Raw genomic sequence first — 16551 nt, 5'->3', positions numbered from 1 at the left:
ACTAACGGGATCGCGCCCGGCTCTCTGAGTGGTTGTCCTAAGCCCCGCCCCTCGCCGTGTAAACCACCCAGCGCGCGTTCGGGGCCTTGTCTTGGCCCCACCCCCTTCCTCGGTCCCGCCTGTCTGGCTCTGCCCCTCCAACAGCGTCCGGTCCAGTCCGACCCAAACAGCAGAGCCAGTCCAGTCGAAGCTGCCCCCTGGCAGAGACTGAGGCGCGCGGTGTGAACCGGTGGCCGAGCCATGGCGGGCGGGGAAGACAGCGGGGACGGGGAGCCGGTATCAGTGGTGACCGTAAGGGTGCAGTACCTGGAAGACACCGACCCATTTGCATGTGCCAACTTCCCGGAGCCACGCCGGGCCCCTACCTGTACCTTGGACGGAGCGCTGCCTCTGAGCACGCAGATAGCTGCGCTGCACCGCCTTTTGGGGGCGCCACTCAAGGTGAGAGTGGTGGAGAGAGGTTGAGGCGATTCGAGGTTCAGGGTGTGCGCCAAGAAAGCCAGTGGGAGGCGCCTGTCGGGGAGAAGCAGGAGAAAGTCCTCTCCTCTGGAAAAGGCTTGCGCTGGCGTTCCAGGGTCCTGCAGGGACTGAGGCTCTTAAGTTGGGATATCTAAGAGTGGAGATGGGAACTGGTCTACGCCACCCTCACTGCTCCCTCAAAGTGAGGTCTTTTGAAGAGATGCCGGGGATCCTTTCGCTGCCCTCTGCCCCAGGCGCGTTGACTGTAGTGATTCAGACTCCTTCCGACCTAGGGGGCGGAGCTGGGGAGGGAGTAGTTTCCACCAGCTACAGGTGAGATGGAGGTGGGACTACAAGGAGAGGCGGGCCCAGGGCGGGCCTCTGAAGGTAGCCTGGGTTGGGCCGTGTCTAGAGGTTGGGTTAGGACCTGAAGCACCGAATCTTTCCGTTGTAGTTGTGGGCTCAGCCTGGGAGGACTGGTCAAGAAAGGAGTCCATGGGCGAGGGGAGTTCCAGGGGAGCGGCAGAGCCTGGGCTATGCGGAGCTCGAGAGCTTGCACGGGCGGAAAAGCCCTTTGAGTCACCATCCCTACCCCCGCACCCGCACAGAAGGCCAGCGCCTGGAAGGGAGGGGGCAGGCCCGGCTAATTTTAAATCGCTGGCCTGCCCTAGTTTGTCCCTGTCCCAAGGCCGACTTTGCACAACGCTGGAGAGGCCCTTTTCCTCTCAAGGCGGGTCTGACCTTCCCTCCTTCCCTCTGGCTCACGGCGCTCAGCCCCCCGCAGGCAGTCCTTTCCGGCGTTCTGTTTCCGGGCCAGGAGTCTGGGAGGCGCACTACCACTCCTCAGGATTCCCAGCCAGCCAGTCTACCCAGAGTAGTGGGGAAAAGGAGAGATATAGTGGGGGTGCATCAGCTGAGCGCTGAGTTGCGCAAACATGCCCCTTAGGCCCGGGGTCTTCGCTGGAATGTGCCCCGGGCGCCAGGCCCCCAGCCTGCATTCCTTGGGCAGCTCCGCCTCTGCCTCCCGGTGCAGACTGGAGAGGTGGGGGGAACTACTGACTTGGGGAGTACAGCTTCAAGACCACAGCTGGAAAGGCAGGCAGCTTGATGCCCACCCCTTTGTTTTGATGCAGCCCCATCTTGTCCTGCGAGATTCAGAGAACTGAAGTGTACTTCAAAGAAGTGTGTCCACCCAGAGGGCCACTGGCATTCAGAACCGGGAGAAAGGGGTGCTGAACTGAGACTGTTCAGGCTCCCGGAATTCCTAGTTCAGAAATAAGGATGGAACCTGAGCCTGGAAAGTAAAGTGGAGTAAAGGGACAATAACATTCCTCCTGTTTCCCCAGTGTAGGACAGGACCCAATGCCATTCTTCACATCTGAGGATAGGTCTGGGAGTTCAGCCAAAGGGGCTGGGAATTATTCTTTCTCATTTAGAAACCCATCTCCTCCACATGATTAGCATGCACAAGGCCCGGGCTAGATTCCTGGCACCACAAAAAGGGGCAAGGGGCATTTCCCCACCCTACCAGGTACCTGTCTTCTGCTCCCTAGCTAAGGACACCACTGAGCTCCATAGGAAATGTAAATCACCCATTTCCAACTCGGGGTGTCTTTGTCTCTTTTCATGATCTCCCACCTGAAGTACCTGAGGATTGTCCCTTTCCCCCTTTGAGATTTTTGGGATGGGATGGGCACACTAAGTTACAACAGTGCCTAGAGTCAGAACTCCCTGGAGCTGGCAACTTTTCCAGGGATGATCAGATGCACCATGATGTGCTTGTCCCAAATATAAACTGTGACCACATGCCCAGAATAGAAGGCTGGAGGAAGAAGGACTGAGAATAGGGCAGAGAAAGAGACATCAGAGAGCTAAAGGAGGGAGGAGTAGGGCTTCTCTTCAGGAAATGTCAACAGCTGGTTCCCCCCCTCATCCTGTGAGTAGGTGCCCCAGAGGCCCAGACATGACTCAGGTCTGCCTTGCTACCCTTCTGGAAGGGAGAGATGGCCCCCAAACCTAGGCATCCTCATCCCAGATTGTAAAGCTGAATTAAGAGGGAAAGGTTCTCTCTCTGTCCACTACTACCTAATCCTGTGTACAGCTGTCTGGGATCCTGTATATAGTTGCCTAGAAGAGGATGGGAAACAGTCAAATTACCTCTATCCTCTTACTCTGGGCATTGGCCTCTATCATCCTTCCTGGGTGTGTATAGTGGCTGAGCCTTTCTCTCTCAGGGGTTCCACACGCACACCCCATTGGTCTTAGATTTCCCCTGGGGGCTCTCTCTCAAACCATTCAGAGCTTGAAGGTCTGAGAAAGCCTTGCTCATTTCCTCCAAGTCTAGGAGGAAGCTCCTGGCCACAGGCTCTGACTCATCTCCTGGCCTTATTGGTAGGGGGGAGATTAGCAGTGCCTTGGGTCAGGCCTTGTGTCCCCAGAGGAACTCAGAAGTGTTTTTCTTCCATCTGTGCAAAAGCCTATCCCAGCCCCAAAGGCTTGTTCCTGCCCCCAGGGGAGTATTGGCCCTCTGGCATCTTATCTCCAAGCCTAAGGTCTTGCCCCTAACCCAGGGGAGAATTCATCTTTTGGCATCTTATCTCCTAAACCAGAGGTACCCAGTCTGACTTCCTTCTCTAGGAAGGGACTCAGGAGCCTCCTCTGAGACCCAAAGGCCCGACCACATTTGGAATAACTGACTTCTCCCTGTGCTCTGGGAAAAGGGACCTGGGGTGCTTCTCTGACTTTCCCACAAAGGCTGAAGGAATCTCCTCTTCCTAGAAACAAGGCTAGTCCTACAAATCTGGCCATTACCAGCAACTTTGTTTCCCCAGACAGTGCTGGCTAAAAATCAGAGTAAGACAGAAGATGCTTGGACATATACCAGCCATTTACTCCAGCCTCTGTTTATCCTTTTGGAGTCCTCATAGGAAGGGGGTGGAAGTGTGAATCTGACCTGCTAAGATAGAAACTAATTGAAAGAGTCCTGAGGATTGGTAAGCAGGATTTCTGGTGATGAACTAAACTCTTTAATGTGCATCCCTTTAGAAGACTGTGAAAGATTGGAGTATGGGCAATGCATTGCTTTCCTGAAGCCTGCATGTTCTTTTTTTTTTTTTAAATGTTGTTTTATTACTTATTTATTTAATTTACTTTTTTTTTTAAGGTTTTTTTTTGTTTGTTTGTTTTTTTTTTTTTTTGGTCTTTTTCCTTTTTATCGGTACCAGGGATCGAACTCATGACTGCCTGCTTGCAAGGCAGGCGCTTATGCCGCTGAGCTAAATCCCCAGCCCAGCCTGCATGTTCTTTCAGGGCTAGAGAAGCTAAGGCTGTAGCCTGATGAGGGATTCTAGGACCCAGGTCTGTGGCACTGTTATCCTAGCCTATATGTTGTGTGTTCATTTGTTTCCCTTGCTGGAACTGGGAGGACCAGTTTGGGGTATTTGCAGAGTCCAGGAAGCTTAAGGGGCAGTCTCTAGCCCTCACTCTACCTCCCCTTCAAGGTTCCTGAAGTACTTCTAAGGCTCATCTACCCAAGATCTAGGTCAGGTAGCTGTGCTGCCTGGAGCAATTTACTAAACTTCTGAGTCTTGATTTCCTCACCTATAAAACGATTAGCAGGAAAATCAAGAAATAAGCAACCTGGAATCTAGCACAGAGGAGGTATAACAAAGCCCATCCATGTCATCTCATCCAGGAAGTCACAGTCTAGCTAGAGACCCATGATAAGAAAGTGGTGATCTTCACAGTACAGGGTCCTGCGTTTATAGGGAAGGAATCAAGAGGCAGTGGACCAGTTATTTCCTAAAATTATTCTTTCGGCATGTAATTCTGCCTTCTCCCCCCATCTTCCTTGCGCCCTGCCCCTGTGTGCTCATTCCTACCTGATTAATACTATTATGAAAAATATTAAAGAGTAAACTCCATGGTTCTCTAAGCTTGACCCTACTTATAAAACAATATATAAAGTAATCCTAGCGCTCTGGGAAACTGAAGCAAAAGGAGCACAAGTTCGAGCCCAGCCTAGGGTAATTCTGCAGCTTAGCAAGATCATTGTGAAGGTCCTGGGTTTAATCCCCAGCATCACAACAAAAATACATGCAAAGGAGAACCAAGGGTGTAGCTCAGTGATAGAGCACTCGCCTAGCATGTGTACGGCCCTGTGTTCCATTCCCAGCACCACAAAAAGAAAATAATAATAATAATGATAATAAATTAAGTGTAAGCAGTGGGTTTAGCCTGCCAGAAAAACCTGAGCCTGGAAAGTAAAGTGGAATGAAGGCTAAAATGTGGGACTAAGCCTTGGAAGAATGGGGGAGGGACTCTGTCCTAAGATAGAGACCAGAGAAGTGAAAAAGACAGAAGCCAAAATGTGAGCCCTTACTCTGTGCTGACCCCAGGCACTGTCAGCAGGGACCAAGATTTGGTCTTGCTCAGGCTTGGCCCAGCCCCAGGGTGTGAGAAACAAGGCCCAGAGGTTTGGCTCTCAGAATGGTGACCCTAGAAAGGGACTAAGGGTGTGAGGGATAAGCACCATCCTGCTGGCAGAAAGTCTTCCCTCATTATTGCCTGCCTGACACCGGCCTACTACCCACCACCTCCACCTAGGATGGATGGCCCAGGATGCAGGGCACACAATCCTGGAGGTACTGGGCTGAGTGTTGGTCCTGGACCCTCTTCCCAGAAATGGAGCCCAGGCAGGCTTGGATAGGTATAGTGGCTGATGCGGTCAAATCTATCAGCATGATGACAATATGTAATCCATTAACTAGTGATTTCCTACTGTTTATTTTTTTCTGTAAATCTGTATAACTTGTACCCTTTCTCTTCTTTTTTTTAATCTCCTTAAATAAAATTTAAAAAAAAAATCTATCAGCATGAAAGGCAAGGGTTAAACCAGGTTAGCTGAGGACACCTAGCCTTCAGCACCTATCCCTGCCCCAAATGGTGTTCTGGAGGGAGAAGACCATTCTCCACTCCTTTGGAATTGGAACAAGCAAGCGTGCATGCAGGTGGACAGCATGGTGGGCCTAACCTCACTGTGGATGTGTTCCTTTGCCCTGTGTGCAGCCTTACTTGCCCTGTGCAGTATACCTGAGTGTGTGATTATCAGGGGTCATATTATCAGCCTCTGGTGTGTATAGTGTGTATAGCAGTCTGCACCTCTCTTCTTTTAGCACTCATGGAAGTTGTGATTCAACATTTATTTGTGAGCTTTTTCTGAGTCAAACCTGTTTCCTGGGCTGGAAGGAGGGTAAGGTTGAAGCAGTGGCAGGTTCCTGCTATGTCCTTTGCACCTAAAACTAGCCTGAGTCATGAGTGTTGGAATCAATGAGTCGTTGAATATGTGAGTGATCTGTGGGATATATGACAGAGGCCACAGGGGTAAGACAAGTGTATTCTACTAGGAACCCAAAGTGCTAGGAGAGGCAGCCGGAGAAGAAAGAGTAGGGTGTTTAAACTGCTGAGGAACAAAGCTCAGGAGGAATGTGAAGTTCTTAGCTGGGCCGGCCCTGAAAAAGATGCCTGGTGCCTCAGTGCCTGTCCCCAGGCCTCTCAGGCCTGTCCCCAATAGGCCCTAGAGAAGATGACTCTGTTTCCAGGGAGAGAAGAGAAGCCAGGCCTGCCCACGGCACCTAGGGAAGGGCAAGCAGCCAGGCAGGAAGTGGGACAGAAAATAGGCTCAAGTGTTTGTTCTGTGTCCCAGGAAAGAAGGGGCTCACCCAGCAGTGGCCTCACTGGCTAAACTACCAGGAAGGAGCCAGGTCAGGCTCTAAGGCCAGAGCAGGAGTACTAAACAGAGGCAGAAGCTGGACTCCTAGTCCTCCCAGGCAACCAAAAGCAGCTGGAAACCTTTAGGTGGTGGTCAGAGAAGGGCCACCCTGACCAAACATGCAGGATAAATGTTGAGGTTGACTTGTCCATGAGATGGCAATCAGGAGACCCCCGCCCCACCAGAGATGGGCCCTCCCTGCATCCTGGCACTACAAGGGCCAGGATTACACTAGTAGAGGGAACTTCTCGAAGCACTGCATGCCAGCACTGTGCTATAGGGGTGATGTCCGGGAAAGTTCTACCGTCCTTAGACTCTGTAATCACCTTGCTTAGTCATCTCTACAGGCGCTTCTCAGAGGGGCCAAGAGCCATGCCTGGTGGTGGTGGAGAAGAGCCAGGCTTGGGGGAGGGAAATGTGGGAAACAGATACATGGATGGAGCGCAATGTCCCTTCCTGTTACAGGCATGGGTTTCACTGTGTCATTGTACACTGAGTCAGACCCTGAATTTGGAGGTGCAGCTATACTTGTAGTCTCACTGGGGAGAGGGCAAAGCCCCTGAAGTCTGGAGAAACTGGGGAGTCTGTGAACCAGCCCCTGTTTCTTGCTATCCTCCTTGCAAAATCAGACATACTCCCAGCTCTCCCAGTTGGGTTTGCACCTCACTGCAGGCTTCACACTTTCTCTATGGCTTTAAGGCTTTGTGGCTGCACCTGGTCACCCCACAGAGCTGTGACCTTCCTCAAAAGCAGGAACTTACTCCTGTCTCCTCTCCATGCCCCTTCTCATTTGCATTCATTAGCCCATTAGCAAGCACTTACTATGTGCAGGTATTGTACTAGGCTCTGCCTATATAGCAGGGAGCTCAATAGGCAGGATGCCAAAACCTGCAGGATACAATTAATAAGCAAAGAGACTAGTTGAAGATATGATAATGCTATGGAAAAGGGGCCAGAGGAAACCCACAAATAGTGGGTCAAAAAAGCATTGGTCAGGAAGAATTGCCAACATGTTATCTAATCTGCTATCTAAAGAATAGGTGGGTATTAACCAGAAGATGCCATATAAAATGGGCAAGAAAGACTGGCATCTGAAACAGACTGGCTCTGCACATAGTAGGCACTTTAGAAACAATTGGTTAAAAGAAAGAAGATGCTGAAGAAAGGCATAACTACAGTGTAGAACAGGAGGTCAGAGGTCATAGCCCCAGTTGTATGATCCGTATTTGAGCTACTCTAATGAAATACCTGTGGCAGTTAATTTTTTAAAAGATAAGAAATGTTTTATACCCATAATTCCAGCACTCAGCATGCTGAGCAGGATTATGAGTTCAAGGCCAGCATAGGCAACATAACAAGTTGGAGGCCACTCTGACCTATACAGCAAGCTTTGTCTTGGGGGGGGGGGGTAAATTTATTTTGGCTTATGGTTCTGGAGGTTTTAGTCTCCCCTCTTTTTTTGTAGTAGTAGGGATTGAACCAGGGCCTTCCCACTGAGTCACATCCCCAGTCCTTTTTATTTTGAGACAGGGCCTAAATTGTACATGCTGGGATCAAACTTTTGATCCTCCTGCCTCAGCCTCATAAAGTGCCCAGATTCAGGAATATGCCACCACATCTGGCCAAGGGCGGCCCCAATTCTTTGGGCCTCTGGCAAGGATGGTACACCATGGTAGGAGTGTGTGGCACAGCAAATTGCTTAGATCTCATGATCCAGGAAGCAAAGAGAAAGACTGGACTGGCTGGGGTCCCATAATCCCCTTTGAGGATACCCTAGGGCCACCTACAGGCTCTACTTCACAAAGGTTCCACCACTTCACATGGACCTTTGGAGACATTCCACATCCAAACTGCAGCACAGGCCTTTAGAGCTATTCCCCTTGCCGCCAGCTGGAGGACTGTGCCCTGCAAGTGTCTCCCTCTGGATATTACCTGGATCTGGAGTTGTCCTTGGAAGAGCAGCGGGAGATGCTGGAGAGCTTCTATGAAGAGATCAGGTCAGAGCCAGGGAGGCAAGGGAGCCCTTCCCCCTCCTCCGCAGGAGCTGGCATGGATCAAGCCCCCACCCTTGTCCCCTACAAGGGGTCAGCTCAGGTGTCAGCAGCTGAGACACTCCATCTGTTTCCTGGCCCATGGGTCACCTCCTACAGCCCTAGGGGACTATGCCAGGGGAATCCCAAGCCTGACCAGTGTTACCTGCTGTCCAGGGTCAGAGGGGGGGTTCTGCCACATACCTGAGATACCTGTATTTGCACTACCCTCCTGTCTTTTCACCCTTGAGCCTTGGAGTGGTAGTTGGGAAGGAAGGAGCTGGGCAGGGCTGGCAGGCAGAGATGTTTGATTGCCTTGACTTTGGGGGCAGGGCCTGAGGAATGGGCTGGGAATGGCTGATGAGGCTTCTTGATTCCAGCAAAGGGCGGAAGCCCACATTGATCCTGCGCACCCAGCTCTCCGTGAGGGTCAACGCTATCTTGGGTGAGTATGTGGTGAGGGTCAACGCTATCTTGGGTGAGTATGTGGTGAGGGATCAGTGTCCAGAACTCCTTCCCTATCCTCTTCCATAGCCCAGCTGGCCCAGTTTCTTTCTGACCTGTGAGCAGACTGGATGGAATAGAATGACAATGGAATGTGCTCTGCTACCCTTCCTGGATAGGAATGACACAAACCGCTAGACTGCAGTGGTGGTCATAGCAGAGAATGCCCAGACAGGGAAGGGAAGACTGAAGAGTTGGTGAATTCCAAACATTTCTTTAGTGGGAGATTATGGTTCTGTTCTAGTAGAGGAAGACAGTGTCTGTGTCCCTGTGTGGGGTTCATGCCTACCTACTCCTTTCAGAAAAGTTGTACGGTTCCAGTGGTCCTGAACTCCGTCGCTCTCTCTTCTCACTGAAGCAGATCTTCCAGGTGAGGCCCAGAAGTGGCTGAGGGTGGGTGTCCAGCCTGAGCCTCCCTAAACTTTCCCTGGTGCCTCCAGGAAGACAAGGATTTGGTGCCAGAATTCGTGCACTCAGAGGGGCTGAATTGCCTGATCCGTGTGGGTGCTGCAGCGGATCACAACTATCAGAGCTACATTCTTCGAGGTCAGCCCCACTCCTCCCCCATAAGCTCTATTCCCATACCCCCCTCCCCCCGTAACCCCATAACTTCTTCCATTTCTGTGTCCCCAGCCTTGGGCCAGCTGATGCTTTTTGTGGATGGGATGCTGGGGGTAGTAGCCCACAGTGAAACAGTGCAGTGGCTGTATACGCTGTGTGCCAGCCTGGTAAGTGGCCATGCATCCTTTTCCTATTGCTTCTCTCTGGGCCTGTTTCCTATCTGCAAAGTGGGCTAGAATGGAGCAAGTCTGAAGCCCCTCTAAACCTAGAGGATTTGGAGCCAAGATCTTTCTGCCTAGGCTTCTCTCTGGTCCAACCCCAGGAGACATTCCCCCTCTTTGGCGTGTGTCTGAGCCAAATCCCATTCCCATATGACCTTTCCCCCCTAGTCCCGTTTGGTGGTGAAGACGGCTCTGAAGCTGCTGCTAGTGTTCGTGGAATATTCTGAGAGCAATGCACCACTTTTCATCCAGGCAGTGAACTCTGTGGCCAGCACCACAGGTCAGAACTTTTCTTCTTTTTTTTTTTTTCCTGGTACCAGGGATCGAACTCACAACCTCTCACCTGTCAAGCAGGCACTTGTGCCAGGCAGCTAAACCCCTGGCCCCTGTGGGTCTCCCTCCCCTGCCACTTAGAGCCCTCCCTCCTACCTGCCCCATGATTGCTCCTCTTTCTGTGTGGCAGGTGCTCTCCCCTGGGCCAATCTGATATCCATCCTAGAGGAGAAGAATGGTGCTGATGCTGAGCTGTTGGTGTATACGGTCACTCTCATCAACAAGGTGTGGGTGGAGACTAGGTGTCAACTGTGGGTGACTGGGGCTCCTGACCTGTGGTGGCCACCAACTTCACCCCTGCCTTTCTGTCCCCACGCTGCAGACGCTGGCAGCACTCCCGGACCAGGACTCCTTCTACGACATGACAGATGCACTGGAGCAGCAGGGCATGGAGGCACTGGTCCAGCGCCACCTAGGCACCCCTGGCACTGATGTGGACCTGCGCACACAGTTGATGCTCTACGAGGTGGGCTCCAAGTGGGAGGATGAAGGGGAGAGGTGCAGATCCTCACGACCCCAACCACCCAATTCAGGAGCTCACACCCTGGCCCACCTCTGCCAGAGCGCCCTGCGGTTGGAGGATGGAGACATGGAGGAAGCCGCAGCCGCAGCAGCTGCAGGTGGTCGGCGGGAGCGAAGAAAGCCCTCTTCAGAGGAGGGCAAGAGGAGCCGCCGGTCTTTGGAGGGTGGGGGCTACCTTGTGCGTGCCCCGGAACCTGGGTCAGTGCTAAAATGGGTAGACAGGGAGTGGTAAACCTGCTCAGTGTGGCTTTGCCTACTGACAGACTCCGCCTCTAGCCCCACAGGCCCCGCCTCATCGGTAGGCCCCACCTCCTCCACTGGCCTTGCCCCGCCAAGCCCCGTTGCCAGCCCCACGAGCTCTGCGTCTGGCCTCTATACCTCCGCCAACCTCTTTCCTACTATTGCCTTGGCTCCCTCCATCGACAGCCCTGGTGAAAGGAGCGTCTACAAGTAAGTAGGAAGATGGTGGCAGCCCCCAGAACCCTGTCTCCAACTGTCCCTTCACTTTGCGCCCTTTCACGGGCCCTCAGCCTCCTCTGCCCAAACGCGTGCTTTCTCTTTCTTTCCAGACTTCACCAAACTGCTCCTGTTTGGTAAGTGACTGCTGGGCAGTGGGGTTCGGCTCTGTCTGGACCCCTCCTCCTGCGGCTGCTCTTTATCTCCTGACCTTCCACTTCTTTTTGCCTTTTGTGACCTGTCTCCTTCCTCCCTGTCTTTATGTTTCTCTGCTGCTCTTGTTCTGCTCTTTGTCTCTACATTATCCTGCCCTGCTTCGTGTCAGTCTCTTCCCTCCACTTCCAGTTCCCATGTCCTGCTTCCCTTCCCACCCCTTGCTTGGGAAGGTACCCTGTTATCACTGCTCAGCTCTGTGTGGGTGCAAGTGGGTTTTGGGGTAGAGCTGACACCACAGTTACCATCTCTTCCTCTCATTCCCCAACCAGGGCCCCAGAGAGCCCATCTGTCCCCCAGTCCCCTACTGAGCAGGCCGGGCTAGAGTAAGTACAGAAGCCAGCCTGCGAGGCCTGCCACATGCTGAGGGCTTCAGCATTGCTTCTCCATCAGGGGCTTCCCCATGCTCCATGCAGCTTGAGCTGGGAGACTCAGCCTCCCAGTGTACCAGGCCATGCCTTCTAAGTAACTCAAACAATAAGCACCAGGAAGCACTTCACTGGTGTCACAGTGGACTTTATGCTTCGTTAGTGATACCTTAACAGCTTAAACCAGAAGAGAAGAACATATGAGCTCGGGAATAGGGCAGGGAGCGGAATCTAGAGTGCTGGGTGCTGTGTGCTGTGTGGATGGGGGAGCAACTTAAGACAGAGAAGAGCAATGACTGAGGATAGAAAGAGGCTGGGGGGCCAGAAAAAGGATTAGATCACTTTCATTATTTTTAAACTGAGTTCCCACCATTTTTCAGATCCTTTCCTGGACATGGGCTATAGCTACCAGAAACTGCCAGATATCCCAAAGGAGGGACAGCCATCCCCTTCCCCTGCTGTAAAGGTCACTGTCTAGAATCAGGATAGAAAAACAAACAAACAACATAGCATGAGCAGCAGCAAGGTTGCAAGTTAGGTATTTTAAGTAGAACTTTCTCCTGTACTTGACCTAGGAATGCTGGGTTGGCTATAACTCTTCCCAGACATGGCACTAAAGAGGGGCTGGCCTTTAAGGGATAGGGGTCTGCTCAGCGCATGGATTGTACCCTATGTGTGTGTATGCCCACAGCGAGGGCAGTGTCGAGGAGCCCAGAAAGGCATGTGCATCTCCCTGGGCTGGACTTGTGACTGGCACTGTCACTGACAAGTACCTTCCCTCAGAGCCCGGTTTCTGGAAAATATGGCGGCAGCAGAAACAGAGAAGCAGGCTGTGCTGGCCCAGGGCCGGGCAGAGACACTGGCAAGGGCTACATCAGATGAAGCAGATGGACCTCCAGGTAGGTAGGCAGGAGGGCAGAATCCAGAATACACCTTGTTCATAGACTATTATGCTGACAGTTGTTTCCATTTTTTAGGCACACGGGAACGATGGAGCTCCCCAGAGCCAGCCTCTGTACCCAGAATACCCCAGAGCACTGTTCCCCGAATCCTGCTCCGCCAGCAGAGCCTTGATCCAGAGTGCAAGGAGCCACTGACACCACCAAGCCCCAAGGCTAAGCCCATCCAGGAGATCCTTACCCCCGTATCCAGACTTTGCATTGGGGACCTGGACTTCTCAGATCTGGGGGAGGATGAAGACCAGGACATGTTGAATGTGGAATGTGTGGAGGCTGAAAAAGGGATCCCACCCCCACCACCTCTACTGCACCTACAATCTGGAGGCCCCCCACCTCCTCCACCCCCACTCCCTCTACCCATCAAAGGTCCTTGCCCCCCACCTCCACCCCTGGCCGCCCCTCCTCCCCACTCAGCACTTGATGGCCCACCCCTCCCCACCAAGAGGAAGACAGTAAAACTGTTCTGGCGGGAGCTGAAGCTAGCTGGGAGTCATACGGGCTCTGGAAGCCGCTTTGGGCCCTCCCCAACCCTGTGGGCCTCTCTTGAGCCTGTTTCAGTAGACACAGCACGACTGGAACACCTCTTTGAGTCCCGAGCCAAAGACGTGCTACCTTCCAAGGTAAACCCACCAGAGGCAGAAAGAATTAAAAGCTCAGAGGACTGAGCTATTCAAGCCCTTTATTTCACATGTGGTAAAACCAAGCTGGGAATAATGGTGCACATCTATTATCCCTGTATTTGAGAAGCTGAGGCAGGAAGATTGCTGCAAGTTCAAGGCCAGCCTGAACTACATGATAAAGCCCTATCTAAAAAAAAGCCCTAGTGGCAGAGCTTCCACTAGAATCTCAGCTTCTCCCAGCCCCAGGTTGCCAGCTGTGGGATCACTAGGCCATTTAGAGGGCATTGGAGTGCCCTTTTGCATTGTCACCCCAGCTAGTACCTTCCCAGGCTTATATTCTCCTTCCTCAAATCTTGCAGAAAGCTGGTGAAGGCCGCCGGACAATGACCGTAGTACTGGACCCCAAGCGCAGCAATGCCATCAACATTGGCCTAACCACTTTGCCACCTGTGCATGTTATTAAGGCTGCACTGCTCAACTTTGATGAATTTGCTGTCAGCAAGGATGGCATTGAGGTGAGAATACCCTGTGTGTGTGAGAGGAGGTAGGAGGTTTAACCCTGTCCCTTGATCAGTTGGCATTTCCACACCATCCAGTAATGACCATGGGCTTGGCGGGGCATTTACCAGGCCCCAGTGGCTTAAGAAATTGGGGCCAAAGACCTCAGGCCCACAACTGAGGGATCTATGTGGGGTGATGGCTGCATCCTCAGAAGCTACTGACCATGATGCCCACGGAGGAGGAGAAGCAGAAGATCCAGGAAGCCCAGCTAGCCAATCCTGATGTGCCCCTGGGCCCAGCTGAGAATTTCCTGATGACTCTTGCCTCCATCGGGGGCCTGGCTGCCCGCCTACAACTCTGGGCCTTCAAGCTGGACTATGACAGCATGGAGCGGGTATCTGGGTCATGGAGAGGGGCAGGCAGTAGGGATGGGCAAACGATAATGACCATATAGTCTGAGGGCCCCTGGTCCCCCACACCAGGAAATTGCAGAGCCACTGTTTGACCTAAAAGTGGGCATGGAACAGCTGGTGCAGAACACCACCTTCCGCTGCATCTTGGCTACCCTGCTGGCTGTGGGCAACTTCCTCAATGGGTCCCAGGTGAGAGCACACTGGCTGGGGCTCAGGGCTCTGGAGCTGTCCAGGCCCAAGCTCAGACAGAGTCCTTTCAGAGCAGGGGCTTTGAATTGAGCTACCTGGAGAAGGTGTCAGAGGTGAAGGACACGGTGCGCCGGCAATCACTGCTGTACCATCTCTGCTCTCTGGTACTCCAGACCAGGCCTGATTCCTCCGACCTTTATTCAGAGATTCCTGCCCTGACACGCTGTGCCAAGGTTAGCATCAACCAGAGATCAGACATGTTGGCTGGGACACACGTATACACTACTTTCTAAGTCTGGCTCTTCCTCCTTCTCCCTATTTAAGCTGCTGTGGCAGGGTGTACTCAGATTACAGGTGTGTGAACTATGTTTTTTCCCAGAAGCATTCTTTCTTGTCCTGGCTATATCTACTGTCTTTGGGTCCGTTTATCTGTTACTCCCTCCGAGAAGTCTTATCTGTTCCCTATAAATCAAATGGATTTGTCTGTCTCTGGTATTAGACTATGAGGTTTTGGAAAGCAGAGGCAGATCTCAGCCATGTCCCTAAGGTTAAGGCTGGCCAGCCTGGTACAGAAGTAGCCTCAGGCAGTCTTCTCTATGGAAGGATAACACACGTCCTCACTTAGCTGTTTCTAGACAGGATCTCACCATGTAGTCCAGCTGGCCTTGAACTCGTTTTGTAGCCCTAGGTGGCCCTGAAGTTGCAGTCCTCCTGCTTCAGGCTCCTAAGTGCTAGAATTACAGGCAGGTACCACCATGCCCAGGCTTTCACTTGTTCTTCCAGGTAGACTTTGAGCAACTAACTGAGAACCTGGGACAGCTAGAGCGCCGGAGCCGGACAGCTGAGGAAAGCCTGCGGAGCTTGGCCAAGCATGAGCTAGCCCCAGCCCTGCGTGCCCGCCTCACCCACTTCCTGGCCCAATGTGCCCGTCGAGTTGCCATGCTGAAGGTAGTACATCGCCGTGTCTGCAACAGGTAGGGGCGCAGGGTAGGGAGAGGTAGGACTGTCCACCATTCCTCAGACACCAAGCAGGGCTCCACAGCCCTTCCCATTCCAACCTGCCTAGGTTCCATGCCTTCCTGCTCTACCTGGGCTACACTGCACAGACGGCTCGTGAAGTGCGCATCATGCAGTTCTGTCACATTCTGCGGGAGTTTGCCCTTGAGTATCGGACTTGCTGGGAACGGGTACTGCAGCAGCAGAAGAAGCGGGCCACCTACCGTGAACGTAACAAGACCCGGGGACGCATGATCACTGAGGTAGATCTCCTTCTAAATGACTGTCACTTCCACAGTTCTTTGCCTCTACTCACCCTTTCCCTTCTCCAGACAGAGAAGTTCTCAGGCGTGGCTGGGGAAGTCCCCAACAACCCATCTGTCCCAGTGGCCGTGGGGAGTGGGCCAGGCCAGGGTGATGCCAACAATCATGCCAATATGAAGAGTCTGCTGACCAGCAGGCCTGAGGACACTACACATGGCCGCCGCAGCAGAGGTGGGACCCATAGCTGCTGGGGGGGAAATGGATCCTAGGCCACCTTGGCCTGACCTCCCTACCTGGTCTCCCTCAGGCATGGTCCAGAGCGGCTCCCCAACTGTGCCTATAGCAGTGGGGCCCTCCACTACACTCCCTGATGAACCCCCAGGCTCCAGCTTACCCAGCGACACATCAGATGAGATCATGGACCTGTTGGTGCAATCAGTAACCAAGAACAGTCCTCGAGCCTTAGCTGTTCGGGAAAGGAAGCGTTCCCGTGGCAACCGAAAGTCTTGTAAGTATGGTTCACAAGCCTACTGCCCACCTCAACCCCACAACCCCCTCCAATCCTATTCTGTTTCTGCAGTGAGGCGAACGTTGAAGAGCGGGCTTGGAGATGACCTGGTGCAGGCACTAGGACTAAGCAAGACTCCTGGCCTGGAGGTGTGAGAGTGCTGCCTCCTGGAGTCTATCTAGAGCCCAGCCTATAGTATGAGATTATAGAGCAAAGAGGGCCCAGAACAGAATTCTGGTTCCAGAACCTGGTGCCAAGTGGGCAACCAGTGCTTTTAGCAGTATTAGAGCGCATGTGTGTGCGTGTGCGTGTGTGTATGCATTTGTACATGTGTGTATGTAAGCTCCCTACTCAGGGAGCAAAATAAAGTTTTCTTAGCTTATCTAAGAGACTTTTTCTTGTTCTTTGTTTTCTTTTTCTTTTTTTCTTTTTTTGTGGTACTGGGGATTGACCCCAGGGCCTTTGCACTAAGTTACATCCCCAACCCTTTGTCCCTTTTTAATTGGAGACAGATCTTCATTAAGGCAAAGTTGTCCAGGCTGAGATCAAACTTGCAGTCCCCCTACTCCAAGCTCCCAGATACCACACCCAACCCTTTTCCTCTTCCAAACCAACCTGCCCCTTCTTGGGCCTATACCATAAGACTAGTTCTTCCTGCTTTGTC

At 52.5% G+C, this 16551-nt stretch overlaps 1 protein-coding gene across 3 annotated transcripts; it reads left to right on the top strand.

The window, feature by feature from the left end:
- The first annotated feature begins 88 nt into the window (after window positions 1–88).
- Window positions 89–16274, top strand: Fhod1 (formin homology 2 domain containing 1). Of its 3 annotated transcripts, XM_013154837.3 has the most exons (24): window positions 89–441; window positions 8120–8226; window positions 8640–8704; window positions 9066–9133; window positions 9204–9309; window positions 9397–9491; window positions 9714–9825; window positions 10009–10103; window positions 10201–10344; window positions 10441–10598; window positions 10677–10850; window positions 10970–10993; window positions 11342–11395; window positions 12221–12336; window positions 12415–13016; window positions 13376–13531; window positions 13729–13911; window positions 14000–14119; window positions 14191–14352; window positions 14903–15093; window positions 15186–15378; window positions 15448–15610; window positions 15687–15887; window positions 15960–16274. In XM_013154837.3, the coding sequence occupies exons 1-24, from the start codon at window positions 241–243 to the stop codon at window positions 16040–16042; spliced, it is 3573 nt and encodes a 1190-aa protein (XP_013010291.1). In that variant the 5' UTR covers window positions 89–240; the 3' UTR covers window positions 16043–16274. The 3 variants fall into 3 exon arrangements, with proteins under 3 accessions (XP_013010291.1, XP_003472071.1, XP_063103557.1); XM_063247487.1 differs by lacking the exon at window positions 8120–8226 and having other exon boundaries at window positions 301–441; XM_003472023.5 differs by lacking the exons at window positions 10970–10993; window positions 11342–11395.
- Window positions 16275–16551: the final 277 nt, after the last annotated feature.

This window comes from Cavia porcellus, unplaced genomic scaffold (assembly GCF_034190915.1).
Source record: "Cavia porcellus strain 051 isolate PalLab524CR breed Dunkin Hartley unplaced genomic scaffold, mCavPor4.1 scaffold_4, whole genome shotgun sequence".
NCBI classification, from domain to species: Eukaryota; Metazoa; Chordata; class Mammalia; order Rodentia; family Caviidae; genus Cavia; species Cavia porcellus.
This window is presented reverse-complemented; position numbering and strand designations above follow the sequence as displayed.

Bases quoted from the DNA above. Each gene is read 5' to 3' on its own strand.
- Fhod1 (XM_013154837.3), top strand. From the start codon at position 241: ATGGCGGGCGGGGAAGACAGCGGGGACGGGGAGCCGGTATCAGTGGTG. The intron at 12,337-12,414 runs GTAGGTAGGCAG...TCCATTTTTTAG, and splicing joins TGAAGCAGATGGACCTCCAG to GCACACGGGAACGATGGAGC. The intron at 15,379-15,447 runs GTAGATCTCCTT...TCCCTTCTCCAG, and splicing joins GGGGACGCATGATCACTGAG to ACAGAGAAGTTCTCAGGCGT.